The sequence below is a fragment of the Setaria italica genome, chromosome I (genome assembly GCF_000263155.2).
Source record: "Setaria italica strain Yugu1 chromosome I, Setaria_italica_v2.0, whole genome shotgun sequence".
NCBI classification, from domain to species: domain Eukaryota; kingdom Viridiplantae; phylum Streptophyta; class Magnoliopsida; order Poales; family Poaceae; genus Setaria; species Setaria italica.
Genome location: NC_028450.1, coordinates 29,344,936 through 29,358,867, shown reverse-complemented (window position 1 = coordinate 29,358,867; position 13,932 = coordinate 29,344,936). Strand labels below are relative to the sequence as shown.

Genomic DNA, 13,932 nt, shown 5'->3' with positions numbered 1-13,932 from the left:
TTGGGCCCCGACTGCGCCGTCCGGGACCTCGCCCCCGCCGTCGTCAAGCCCTAGCCGCAAGCCCCAGCTCGGGACATCACCCCTGCCGGCATGGGGAGCTCGCCCCCGAGCCCCGGCCATGCCGGCCTCGGGTATCTCCACCCAGGGGAGCTCACCCCCACCGGTCCGAGTAGCAACCGCCATGCCTGCGCCGGAGATGGGTCTTCGCCTCTCCGAAGGGTGGCGTGGTGGAGCTCCGACCGAGCGCACGAGGAAGAAGACAAAGAAGAGTTTCGGCAAAGTGCACGAGAAAGAAGATAACGGCTCCTCACGCTGTCGAATTGGAGCCCGTCCGCTCGTTTTGGGTAGACATGTCATCCTGAATCTACACCGAATATCCCTCTATGAGGATGGACTCACCGATATCTTCGAACCAAACACGAATCGTCCCATTCCATCCCCGGAATCAAGCACACCCCACGCCCTTTGTAGCCGCGACTTCCCCGTCCCCCCTACCCGTTCCGTTGGTCGGTCTCCGTCCCCGTCGCCTAACCGAGGAGGAGGAGGAGGTGCGGGGCGGACAGGCTACCCGACAGAGCGGAGTAATACGGCGAGAGCGGCAGGGCGCCACCCCCCACCCCCCGGCGCCATCATTGCAGTTGCAGCCATCCCCTTCCACACGCGTGCAGCAGCGGCAGCGCACAAATAATCACGAGCCCCGCGCGCGCATCATTCATTCGCTCACGTCCCCCCTGCAGTCTTCCCTCCACTCCTCGCTCCTCAGCCGGGGTCGTCACTTCTCGCAACGGCAGCAACAGAGGAGGAGGATTCGGCGGCGGCCATAGACCGGCAAGGAGCTCGGGAGCGATGGAGCAGTACGAGGTGGTGGAGCAGATCGGCCGGGGCGCCTACGGCTCCGCGTACCTCGTCCTCCACAAGGCCGAGCGCAAGAGGTAACCAGACTCTCTCCGCCTCTGATTGATTTCTCGACTGCTCCCGGCTCTGCGCTTGCCCGCCGATTCCTCTGATTCCTCCCTCCTCTGGTGCTGCCGAAGGTACGTGATGAAGAAGATCCGCCTCTCCAAGCAGAACGACAAGTTCCAGCGGACCGCCTACCAGGAGGTAACACACAACCCTTCCATTCCACTCGACCGCAAAGCAGAGGCCGCCACGCCGGCCATGTCCACACCTGCATATGCACCAAAGCAGGCAGCGTCTGCTGCTTCAGTAACAAGTAGAACAAAAATAAGTAAATAGCAACAATTATTCATCCATGGGGAAAAGAAAAACTCGGTGTTTTGCTCAAATTCGTGCCCGATTCATATTCATTCTCCCTACCTGCTCTGTGAGACGAAGCAAGTGACACGGATACCTGCTCCGCCCCTTGCTTCCTGCCGCAGATGTCCCTGATGGCGAGCCTCAGCAACCCCTACATCGTCGAGTACAAGGACGGATGGGTAGACGAGGTACGCCTTCCGTGCGCAAGCAAATCAATTCCTTCCTGTCTCGCACCAATCCTGGAACTCCTCATGATGCATCCACCGCGCGCGTGCCGCCACGATAGCGAACTCAATTGGATTTTGTTCGGTGGTTGCAGGGGACATCCGTCTGCATCGTCACCAGCCACTGCGAAGGAGGGGACATGTAAGCGACCCCTCACAATCTTCGTTTTAACCCAGAATTACCATCCTTGTTGTCCTAACTTGTTATCAACACTGGAATCGCAGGGCGGAGAGGATCAAGAAGGCCAGGGGCGTCCTCTTCTCTGAAGAGGTAACAACAGTTACTGTAACTAGATAAATTGTTACTTGTTAGTGGAATTTACCGCTGCACGCAAAAGCAATAAAGATTGGTTGAGGGTCGTAAACTTATTTACCTCTGCCTTCTTGGTTCTCAAATCGTCATGCTAGAGGGTCTGCCGGTGGTTCACGCAACTGCTCCTCGCCCTTGACTACCTGCACTGCAACCGCGTGCTCCACCGCGATCTCAAGGTAAAAAAAAAAAAGAACAAATAGATTTTACCATCACCTGCAAGTTCATGGGCCAATTCGTCACCTAACATTTCATCCCCTCGCCTCCTTGCTGCCCTGCAGTGTTCCAACATTTTATTGACAAGGGATAACAACATCAGACTCGGTAAGATGCGGATAGTACGTATTAGTGCTGAATTACTGAGTCTGTCTTTATCAGATTACAGTATAATTTGCCCTCTCTTTGACAGCTGATTTCGGGCTGGCGAAGCTGCTCATGGAGGACCTTGCCTCGTCGGTACGCCTCACCCTTTTCAATTATTTTTTTATGTGAATTAGTAGATGAAAACACATTTCAGGATACGGATTAGGACACTGTACACAACTCTTCCACTAGTCATGTACACTTCGCACACTGAAATACAACATATATAACTCCACGATACTAGTGTGTCCTGTATGGCATTTGATATTCCAATCACATTATTTACAACCGATGCTAAAAAAACAGCAAAATGGAACGAAATGTTGATCTGACAAATAGGTGGACTGTTTCAGAATATTCCCGCTAAAATATCCTAAGGCCCAAGAACATGCTGAGTAATATTTTGAAAAAAAAAGAGAGCTCATAATGGCTCTGGGTTCACTGATTAAATTTCGATGTGTATGCATTTTTTCAGGTCGTAGGAACCCCAAACTACATGTGTCCAGAAATACTAGCAGACATACCTTATGGATACAAATCTGACATATGGTCACTTGGTGAGCTCCCCGTACTTCTCTTAAATTTCAGCTTCTGTTTTTGTATTATGATGCATGTCAGAAATAAAAAGCTGTGCAAACCTTGCTTTTACCATCAGGTTGCTGTATGTTTGAGATTTTAGCACACCGCCCTGCATTCAAAGCTACAGTAAGTGACTGCTGATACAACACGGCTTAAGGACACACTAGTTCAATATCTATACATGTGTCTGGGAAACTTATGAACTATTTCCCTTTGTCTTTTGTGTAGGACATGGCAGCGTTGGTTAACAAAATAAACAGATCTTCAATATCTCCAATGCCTCCAATGTACTCATCAGCACTGTGAGTACCTAATCTTGTGACTGGCCAATTATAATTTTTTTATAAAAAAAAACTACTAAACTTGTGCCTTCTTTCTCAGGAAGCAGATAGTGAAGAGCATGCTGAGGAAAAATCCAGAACATAGGCCCACTGTAAGTCTAAAAAGTCAGTTAACTGTTTCAATCAAAGGCACCGACACAAGAGTAACATTCCCTGAAAAAATTACAGGCTGGAGAACTATTGAGGCATCCACATCTGCAACCTTATCTTGCTGAATCATGCAGCTGTTCACCAATCTATCTTCCAGTAAAGCCCACCAAAAGTAACCTGGGAGACAAGCAGTCAAAGAAGCCAAGCAGTGGCAGAAAGCGAACCATCAAAGCCAATGGATCCAATGGAACACTAGAAACTGCAGCAGAGCACACTGTGGAAGGAAGAGACAGCTCCACAAACTTTTCAGATGCATCAACCATTGGTACCCAGGAAGCCTTGATTTTGCAAATGCCGGTGGATCTCGATGCCAGAAACAAAGAACCACAGAGCAATGAGGTTTTATCATTTCAGCACGCAGAAGAGAACTTGATGGCAACAACTGATGGACAAATTGATTCGACCATACGTCTTAAAGCTATAAGAACCAGTAACGTGAAAGATGAGGCGCCCGTCAGTGTTTCAAATCAAAAGCCTAATGAGGCGCCAATACCAAATGAGGAATTGACAATTGGAGTAGTGCAAGAAGAAAGGAAGGATGTCAAACCACGCTCATATCAAGTACCAAAGCCAGGCTCAGGTGACACAACGATGACAGAGGGATCATCGCCAATCAGCACGCTAAAATTGGTGCATACAGAAAGCGCACCCGCCGAGTGGGATCATCTGAACATAGTCCAGCAGAGAGCCGACGCTCTGGAGTCACTCCTCGAGCTCTGTGCAAAGCTCCTGGAGCAGGAGAGGCTCGAGGAGCTTGCAGGTGTTCTTCGACCGTTTGGCGAAGGAGCCGTGTCGTCTCGAGAGACAGCGATATGGCTGACGAAGAGCCTCATGTCTCCACCGAAGTTTGGAGAGTCCCCAACAAAGCTTCTGTAACAGAGATAAATTTGAGGATTTCATTTTCAAAATCGAGTGCTGTTTCGAGAGTGTATATAGCTTCGCCAGAATCCATGATTTGTGCTTACTGAGGCTTGAGTTTTTCATTTATCTTGATGTATATGGTTTGCATGACTCTCTGGGCATTGTGTGCGTGCGCTGACTATTTATCGGCTATTTATTGTACAATACCATGAGCTGCTTATCTGGTTCTACAAACCTTCAAATTGATAAAGGAGGTCATGTGAATTTCCATTCCTTATATGAACTCTATAAATCATTGATCTTGGTCGAATGTACTTTTGTTCTACCTTACTAACAGGAATTACTAATAAATGTTTAAATGAAAACAAAGATTCAGTTAACAGCTGCAAGTAGGCAGCAGCAAGGAACATATGTTGTTCCGAATTTGATCATTTCATTCCGACCTTGAAACACTGAACTAGAATGAAAAGTAGTAGTACAACCAAATGGGCGTACCTCCTCAGGATGTCACATGCTAAACCTATGGCTATAATGCAGAGTTCCGGGCTGTCGGCAGGTAAGAGGCTGGCAACGTACCTCTGCAGATCGAGTGCGATCTTGACTTGTCTTGCTTCCTGTCTGTAGATCAGCTCCCTTTCCTGGACAGGCCTGCGAGCCTTTTATTCAGAAACGCCGTGAAAGGAGCCCTTTGCCGGGCTTGGAAGCAAGAGTTTCTGTACTTGTCGTACTCTTGCGGAGGGGGATACGGGAAATGCCTCGCGCATCTCTTTCGTTGCGCTGCGCCATGCTTTCAGGTTAGGCCAAGCTACCCTTTCCTCTAAGGAGTAAGGAGATCCATCCCAGCAATGCTCCATCACGAGGTAGGGCTGCGATCCACGTCCGCCGTACTGCTGTACGACGGCCAGGAACCGATGGCTCGGCTCCGGAGGAGACGGTGGTCACGGGCACGGCGCGGGCCCGTCGGCGGTGGCGGCGGCGCTCCAGCCGGCGAAGGCGCCTAGGTAGTTTGGGCCTTTGGTGGGGGCAGCGGCAGGTCAATATTTGGTCTATTAGGAGCCCATGTAATCCGATGTGGGCCGAATATACGTACTGGGCCGGAGTGCAAGCAACTAGGCCGTGAAGTCCGGTTCAGCCCATCATTATGCTGAGGTCACAATTACACAACCAACCATTGGCATCTAGACTAAATCCTTCATCTGATTTACTTTCTTCCCCAGGCGTAGACCGAATCATTACCGGGGATGCAACTAGAAGAGACCAGGTCCACTATTCCATATGCTGAAAATCACCTTAAAGCAAGATTTACATGACATTGGTCTCCTAAAGCGACAATCACGATAAAGATGGTAGACACCTCAGGCTAGTGTGGTGTGCTCGACGACACCTCCTACCAGCCAAACAAGCACTCGGCCCCTCATCCAACTATTAACATATGGTATGCCCTACCTGATGCCATCCCTACACATTGGCAGCAACATGCAATATAGGGATAGAATATTGCTATAAAGAATTAGGAACAGTATCTGCCGGACGGTACGCATGTCGGGAGTGGCAGGTGCAAATCCAGGGCAGCATCTCTCTGTCAGTCACCGGATATAGTAGCGCGCGGCGGGGCAAGCAAGAACATGGTGGCCACGCTGCATGCGGTTGCGGCGTCGTCGTCGCAGGGGCACGGGCTGACTGCTTGACAAGACGACGCCGCCCGCCGGCCGGCTCGATACGTGTCGGGGGAGCAGCTACCGAATTGATGCGCTTGTTTATGGATCGATTCGGATGGGATAAGCATGGCATCGAATTCGGATAGCACTATTTATCACATTTTAATTCGAATATGAATACGAATGTTATCAAATACGAATACATAGTTCGAATTCGGATTCGCATTCGGATACCTACTCGACTTATAACATAGCGTCATAATAAGTGTCAACTTTGCTTTATCGATCAAAAATCATGTTATAAGTAGAGTAAATTATGAGCGTAGTACATAATAGATATTTTATTGAAAATAACATATTATTAATAAATAATTAAATATATCAAAATAAATATAAAAAATAAGTATTCCATAAATATATATCATTTAATAATAAAAAATAAGTTCATTACTACATTTAATTATGATTCTTTAATAAATAATATAATGTATTTAAAATAATACGATTAGTCATATTAAAATTAATTAAACTTTATCATTGTATACCACTAGTAATATTAGGTCAACATAATTAGTCATTTGTCGTATAGATAATTTTTTTAATAGTTTAAATGGTGTAAATAATTATTTATTAGCAATATTAAAAGTAATATCATTTGCAATTAGTATTTAGTAATATAAATAAGTTTTAAATGGTTTCATTGGGCACTTTATTCTTTGCGGTTACAGATAATGTCGGATATTTCACATTTTTGTCGAATACGAATCTGGAACCAGATAGAGAAAAACACTGAAAATCGAATCCGGATACATCCATTTGTCATCCACCTTAAAAACGAATACGAATACGGATATTCATATTGACGTTTTTGACGAATATGAATTCGGATAATTCGGATTCTCAGATATCTATATCCATCCGTACGCTTGTTTATGTTCTTGGGGCAAAAGGGCCCGCCCCCGGCCGCGATCCATCATCCCCATCAGGTGGCGGTGGTGTGGGTGGCTTGATTAGCCACGAAGCAACAAAGCCGGATTGGGCTTGCGGCGTTCCCATGCAGGGGTTGCTCTCAATCTCCTTCTCCTCTTGGATAAGAGAATAATTTAGTCTCGCGGACGAGGATAAGGGCCTTGATTCATCATCATCATCATGGAGCGAGCACACAAAGGCGGAACTTTGCTGCAAGATGTATGCTGAACTTTGCTAAATTGTAATTATTGTAGTGTTCTATCCTAATTTTGTTTCCGTATCCGTGTATTTCTTTTGATACACAGTGCAGGTGTAGATATATACTCACGTATACGTAGGTAATCCGATCCTAACTCTACGAACATCCTCAGAAGATACAGAAGAGATAGCATCGGCATATATATTAAATTAATGAAGGTCTCGTTTGGTAGAGTTCCAGCTCCTGCATTAGAGTAGCTTCTCTGATGGAGCTGAAACCGTTTTGGAAAACGTTTGGTAAAACAGCTTCTTAATGATAATATGGGTAATTTTATGATCAATTAATACTTGGAGAGGGAGGAAAAGCCAGTGAAGCCACTTTTTTGGCTCCTCCTTTTAGATGAGCCATTTTGTGGCTTCTCCTCGGCTTCGGTAGTGGAGCCATTTTGAAGATGGGTAAGGCTTCACCAGTAGTCGATGGAGAAGCTATTTGAGAAGCGCTAGCAAAAGGACCCAAAGTTACCACACGTGTCTCGTTGTCAACTCGAGTGGATAGATTATTCCCGTTCCATCGCGCAAAAGGCCTGGCCAACAAAGTATAAACTCAGCTCGGCTGTGTACATGCATGTGTCTATGTAAGTGTTGTGATTTTTTAGGTAAAGTGTTGTGATGGTTGAAATGCATGCATGGTAGGACGTTTCAAAGCAACATTGCTGAGAATTCAGCTTTATTTCGCATTGTGGATTGCAGTTTATTTGTGGGGACGGACTAGACAGAGAATACATATATTCTAGATAAAATATATTCAAATTACGCAGTTTCTCCCGGGCAACTTTTCTCTCGCCTCGCCTGCTTGTACGTAGGAGTGCAGACAAGCTTTCAGCTGGGCACCCCATGATGAGTCCTGAAAGTTCCCCATCCGATCTGCATCAAACAGTCTTTCGATAGGGAAGAAATTGTTCCATGGCCCCCACACTCCACAAAGCGAATAAGCATCGCTGATCATGCGTGGACACGAGACGGGGGCAAAAAAAAAAAAAAAACTAAAGCAGAACATGACCACAACTCCTCTCCCCACTGATGCATCAGACGGATCAGCAAATCAGCCCAGGCCAAACTGATGCATCCACAGCCACACAAACGATCGAAAAGGGATCGGAGACCCCTCCAAAAAAAAAAAATCGATCAGGCTTTGGAATCAATACAAGGATTAGATATCACGAACCCCGGTTGATAGTAACTTGCAACAACACAAACCCCATAATTTACCTTACCATGCAGATCATCCACTACCAGAGAGGAACTATCCAGTTCCACTTTTCTTACTGCCGGAATGTGGAGGGATCAATTAGAGTATGCCGTGTTATTGGTGTGGCTTTTAGGTAGTGGGTCGCATAATTAGCCGTGTATGGACCATTAACCCCTGCTGCTAAGTTAGTGCATGGACATTATTTCATGCGTGCCCCACTGAGGAATTATATATTCTAGTAGGTTTCCATTTTTGACCAGAGATTTCTAGTTGGGTTTATAGTCTATTGCCAAATGCTCCATCATGTGTTCCATCTTAGGCATATCATCCTTCATCCTCTGTACCCAACTTGAGCCAATAATGTTGGGAAAGAAAAGAAAACCTTAGCTTGCTGCGTCCCTCCATATCTCGTGAGTTTCTTCACATCGTCCTTGCAAGTCCCCAAGGCAGCATAAAAGGACCAATGGTATCGAAAGCTAAGGTACTGAATGTTTGTCTTGTGTGGACTAGTGGTTGAGGATTAATGTTCCCCGGGCGCTGAAAAGACGCCTCCTTTTTCGCTCATGCTGCCAAAGGGTTCTCACCTTTTTTATGTGCATCTTTATTTTATTTTTATGTAGTAATAATAGTACAATTAAACCGAGGAATGCCAACTAGCCAGTTGTTTCTGGTAAATAGTAGTGTTCTCCTTGGAGCCTTAGGATGGCACAAATGTACTTGATATTCCTATCTCAAACATCATGTTTTTAGTTCCTTTGAAAAGTCCTAGCCAATGGCACTGATATCCTTTTATTCTCTCTACTTTAGAATATCATTTCCCTGTGTTCCACCTAAACACCTAGATAATCTAGACACATATAAAACTACAAAATTGAATTGCAAGTACAACGGCATATACATCTAATACGTCCCCTGTTCTAGATAATAGAAGCAGTTTTAACTCCCAGCAAACTAAACAAAGTGATAATGCTTCTTATTAGTTTCTCTCAGTCCCATCACCAATTAACGTCACACAGTCACCACATATGTTCAATTTATAGATTCTTTAAAAGAAAGAAAAAACACTAAATAAAGAACTTAAATGACCTCCATTTAAGAGAAAAAGTATAAATAACTTTCTAACTTTCTAAATTGAATCCTGATTAAGAATTGAGAGAATAAACTCTAAAAGTGCGTACAACCATCACATATTCACATTAGATGTCATCAGTTCTGAACTACTACGTAGTACCTCTATTTCAAATTACAGGTCGTTTTGGCTTTTCTATAGATTTTGCTATGTATCTGGACATAGAGTATATATATGTGCATAGAAAAACTATGAATCTTAAAAAGCTAAGACGACCTACAATAACAAACTGTGCATGGATACAGGCATACAGTTGGGGGCAGAGGGATTCATCGAACCTGGGCTAACTAGCAATAGCTCTGCAGGAACATCATATTTATTTCATCCTAAAATGACAGTGTAAAGCACAAGTTAGGCCAGAATTTTTTTTCATTCACAGTGGTAGGCTAATTTATAACAAAAACTTGAGCAGATGAGCTCAGAGAGAACTGAGGAGAAAAAGGAAATTAGATGGTTATCTGAAGAAGCAGAGAGCGACGAAAACAGGGGCGGAAAGCCGAAGCAGGATATGCATGGCTAATCCTTTTTATGGGATAATCTTCTTTTATACCGGTTGATCAATCTCTTATTCATTGATAATGGGTCTTCTTCGTGCGACATGATTATCGCTTTGGCCTTTCACGCGCGCACACCTAACACGGCTTGCAAATCAAGTAACAGACATCCAAGACACCAGCAGGCGACGACTTGGTTAGCCGATCGACATGGACGTGATCGCTCGGAATAAAATGTTATTCTGATTCTGATCATGAGATCTCGATAGTGCAATGGATGGATGCATACCTTCTGTTGACCTTTAAGAAAACAGCATAATAGGCCTTTTATTTTTTTTTCACAACTGTGTGTTTGAATACTATGGTAGCAGAAGCACCTGGATACGTTTTCTGATGCGGTTAGATACTAACTTCATAAACCACTTTAACATGTTGTAGACATGTATAGTACTACTCCATTCCTTTAATATATAATGCTTAGGACATACCAATTAATTTAAAAATAAACTGATTTATTTTTAATAAACATCATATATTTAAGAACAAAGTGAGTACTATACAGAGCAACCGTCATCTATGTGTAGGTCTAACTAGAAAGAGCCAATGCTGAGCATATCATGTTAGTAAACCAGAGTTAAATAATAAACCACTACATTTGCTTGCTTGTGAGACTTAGACATTATCATGTCAATTGAAAAAAGAAAAAAAAATCTAGAATATTTATTTCTATGATCCTTTATCGGTCGAAATTAAATCAAAGAGCCTACGACACATGCACTAATATATATAGCTGAGCTTCAAAATAATAAATAAAAGTATCCGTTTTATTTTCATACAAATTGGACAGAAAAACATATAAATATATAGTATATGTAATAATGTAAATAAAATAGAAAAAAAGAAAGAATTCTGGCATGCAAGTTTACGAGCAGAAAACGCACACAAAACACAGGGAGTGAATTATTCTGGCATGTAACGTAAAGGCAGGCCCGTTGGCCCGGTCTGCGTCTGATGATGCATCCGGGTGAAAGAAACAAGCACCAGCACCACGGCACCACCCAGCAGAATCCTCGATCCCACTACCGGGTAGTTCGTGATAGCTCGCTTAACCTTTTCTTTGGCCAGCAGGTTAGTGCTCCCCTCTCCCCACCACCACTACCATCTCCGATCCCTGTCCTGTCCTCCTCCTCGAGCTAGACCTCGCTCCTGTCGTAGCTAATCGCTGCACGCTTGCATAATCATCCCTCCCCTGCCTCTCCTCTTCCTCCTCCCCTGCCCCTCCATATATACATCTGCCATAGATGTTGCTTGCTTCCATGTCCTAACCTGGTCAAGCAACCACTTATACCTCTCTCTGCATCGTCCCTTTATATATATACTAGCTGTGAGGCTCCGCTCTGGTCGATGATATATGGCGTGGCCGAGGCGAGGAAGAAGCCCGCACAAGCTAGCAAACCTGGGAGGGGCCATGGGCATGGCGCGAGCCGCGTGACCCAACATACCTAGCTTGGAGATCGGAAGCGGCCGTGCACGTAAGGATGTGCTGAGAGATAGAGCAGAGAGCAGAGAGAGAAGCTGTTTGATTGAGGAGAGGAGGGAACAGAGAGAAATTAGATCGAGGAGCTCGAGAAGGTTCTTGATTGGCTTCTTGCCTGCTGATCGATCGCCGGAGGACGTCATGTGGGGCCTGGCCATGGTGCGGCACGGCCTGCGGTGGGGGCGCCGGCGGCGGACGGCGCGGGTGGTGGACGAGAGCGCGCTCGGCGCGGACGGCGACGACGCCGCCGCCGCCCCAGCAGCCGCGGGCGGCGCGGCGGTGGTGGCGCCGACGCTCGGAGGCGCGCTGGCCAGGGCGCTGCTGGCGCTGGCGTGCGCCGTCCGCTTCGACGGCGAGGACGGCGGCGCCACGGAGGAGGCGTGGGCGGCCAGCGGGTGGCGCCCGCGCGCCGACGAGGTCAGCCACCTCATGGTGCGAGAGAGCATGCGCTACGCCATCTACGCCTAGCCGTCTACGTGGTAGCGTACGTAGGATTTCTACGACCGTATATATACATACGTATCTCCGTGCATGTACCATTGGGTAGGTGTTAAGCGTATGTATGTAAGGTTAAGTTGAGAGATGGTGCGTAGTGTATAGGGTCTGTGCCTCGTATTCTACTAGCTAGTAGCATAAATTTCCATGGTAATTGGGTTGTGATGAGCCTATATATGCAGAATTTGTTCCCAGGGATAAGAAATCACAAAAAAAAAAAAGGTTGTCAAATTGCCAGTAGTCCTCCTTTTCTCTTGTAATTCTTGGTCCTCTTTTTGTTGGTGTTGGCCTCTGGAACTTGGATTTCAGTCTGTGTAGGTAAACTAGTTGAAGTTTCACTGTTTCATCAGATGGTCCAAAAATGATCCGGCCTGTTCGCTTTAGCTTATTCAGTCGGCTTATCAGCCACCAAACAGTATTTTCCTCTCACAACAAATCAGCCGTTTCAGCTTTTCAGCCGGCTTATAAGCTGAAGCGAACAGACCCAGGCCTTTTTCAAGAATATATGGTCCAAAAATGAAAAAAAATTCGCTACCGTGACAGATCTTCGGATGAAGACAGACATGGGAAGTCGTATTTCAGAAATTTTCCATGTTTCGTTTGTAATTTGAGCTAAATTAAATACTAATTTTAAAGTTTTTCTCACCAAAGAATAGTCTATTACTTCCAGCCTCCATAATACGTCTACCGTGATATGTCGGCATGTGGAAGACATGGCAGAGTTGAGCTTGAGATGAAAAAGTGTAATACTGTAATTTCCTGATAAAATGTCCAAAGTCTGCAATTTAGTGATAAGGAAGAAAAAAAGTGCAGAATTTTGAAAAAAGAAATCGCACATATAGGAGTAGCTTTTTGAAATGCACTGTACTTAGGGGGTGTTTGGATCCTGGAGTAAAGTTTAGTTCGTGTCACGTCGAATATTCAGAGGCTAATTACGAGGACTAAATATGAGTTAATTATAAAACTAATTACACAGATGGAAACGACGAGATGAATCTATTAAGCCTAATTAATCCATCATTAGCAAATGGTTACTGTAGCAGCACATTGTCAAATCATGGACTAATTAGGCTTAATAGATTCATCTCGCCGTTTAGCCTCCATCAGTGCAATGGGTTTTGTAAATAGTCTATGTTTAATACTCCTAATTAGTATCTAAACATTCGATGCAACAGGGACTAAAGTTTAGCCCGGGGATCCAAACATCACCTTAGAAGCCATTTCAACATGTGCCATCAGATGACAGAAGGTTCATGAGCCTTGACTTGGGCAGCAACGTTGCTGATCGTACATTGCACGCTCAGCAGATCTGATCTGACAGTGACCGTGCAGAGAGGTGAACCAGAACGAACGGCTGTGCAGAGGAGATCACTTGAAGCTTGAGAGAGAGACCCTGGTCTGAACAGATTTGACGCCCATGGTTGGTGGCTTCTGTCAGTTCTGTGGCGAGATTATCCTCATCAGATCATGCCTAATGTGTGCAAGCCACCAGGGCCCTCCAGAAATCCAAATGCTGATTTACAGCAATCCTCTGCCTGAATATGTGTTTGCACACATAACCCGATACGTGGCGCCATGATGATTACCGCATTTCCATCAACTTTCCAAAAAGGTCAATCCGCATGAGTCATGCCGCATGACATTGCAATTCTGAAGAACAAACAACTGCTTAAAAATCTTTACCGATGCAATAATGCTTGTGGGTTCTGATTGTCTCCATGAAGACGATTCCTGATTTGCCAACATCGATCGATCCAGCGGATCTTTTCATGCAAGAGCAATTTCTTCGTATCTTGATGAATCTAGATTTGAGCTAAAGATAGTGATTCCTTAGCTGCAGGCACAGCAAGTTCAGAGCAGAATGGTGGTGGGGGGGGGGGGGGGGGGGGGGGGGGGGGGGCAACAAGTCCACTGAGTTAAACAGTCTTACTCCATTAGTTCGGCCATAAAAATTAACATCAGAGTTTTGTAACTTAGAACAACAGAGAAAACACTGGCGGAAGACTTCATCGGGGTCGGATGTCTTGGCGAGGCCAACAAGAACATCGCTGAGTCCTCTCCTCGCCGTCTAGGAGGGTCCCACTCGACCGGCCACCTGGCGGGAGCTTGTGGCGGCCA

At 45.4% G+C, this 13,932-nt stretch overlaps 2 protein-coding genes across 2 annotated transcripts; both read left to right on the top strand.

Moving 5' to 3' along the window:
* The first annotated feature begins 567 nt into the window (after positions 1–567).
* LOC101759095 (serine/threonine-protein kinase Nek6) lies at positions 568–4,395 on the top strand. The gene is made up of 13 exons (XM_004952884.4): positions 568–932; positions 1,035–1,101; positions 1,380–1,445; positions 1,577–1,623; positions 1,707–1,752; positions 1,890–1,970; positions 2,073–2,115; positions 2,201–2,247; positions 2,630–2,711; positions 2,810–2,859; positions 2,962–3,035; positions 3,115–3,166; positions 3,243–4,395. The coding sequence occupies exons 1-13, from the start codon at positions 847–849 to the stop codon at positions 4,098–4,100; spliced, it is 1,599 nt and encodes a 532-aa protein (XP_004952941.1). The 5' UTR covers positions 568–846; the 3' UTR covers positions 4,101–4,395.
* Positions 4,396–10,537: 6,142 nt separating this feature from the next.
* LOC101758690 lies at positions 10,538–12,160 on the top strand. The gene has a single exon (XM_004952883.3). It carries the CDS (start codon positions 11,461–11,463, stop codon positions 11,785–11,787), a length of 327 nt encoding a protein of 108 aa, XP_004952940.1. The 5' UTR covers positions 10,538–11,460; the 3' UTR covers positions 11,788–12,160.
* The last annotated feature ends 1,772 nt before the right edge of the window (positions 12,161–13,932 follow it).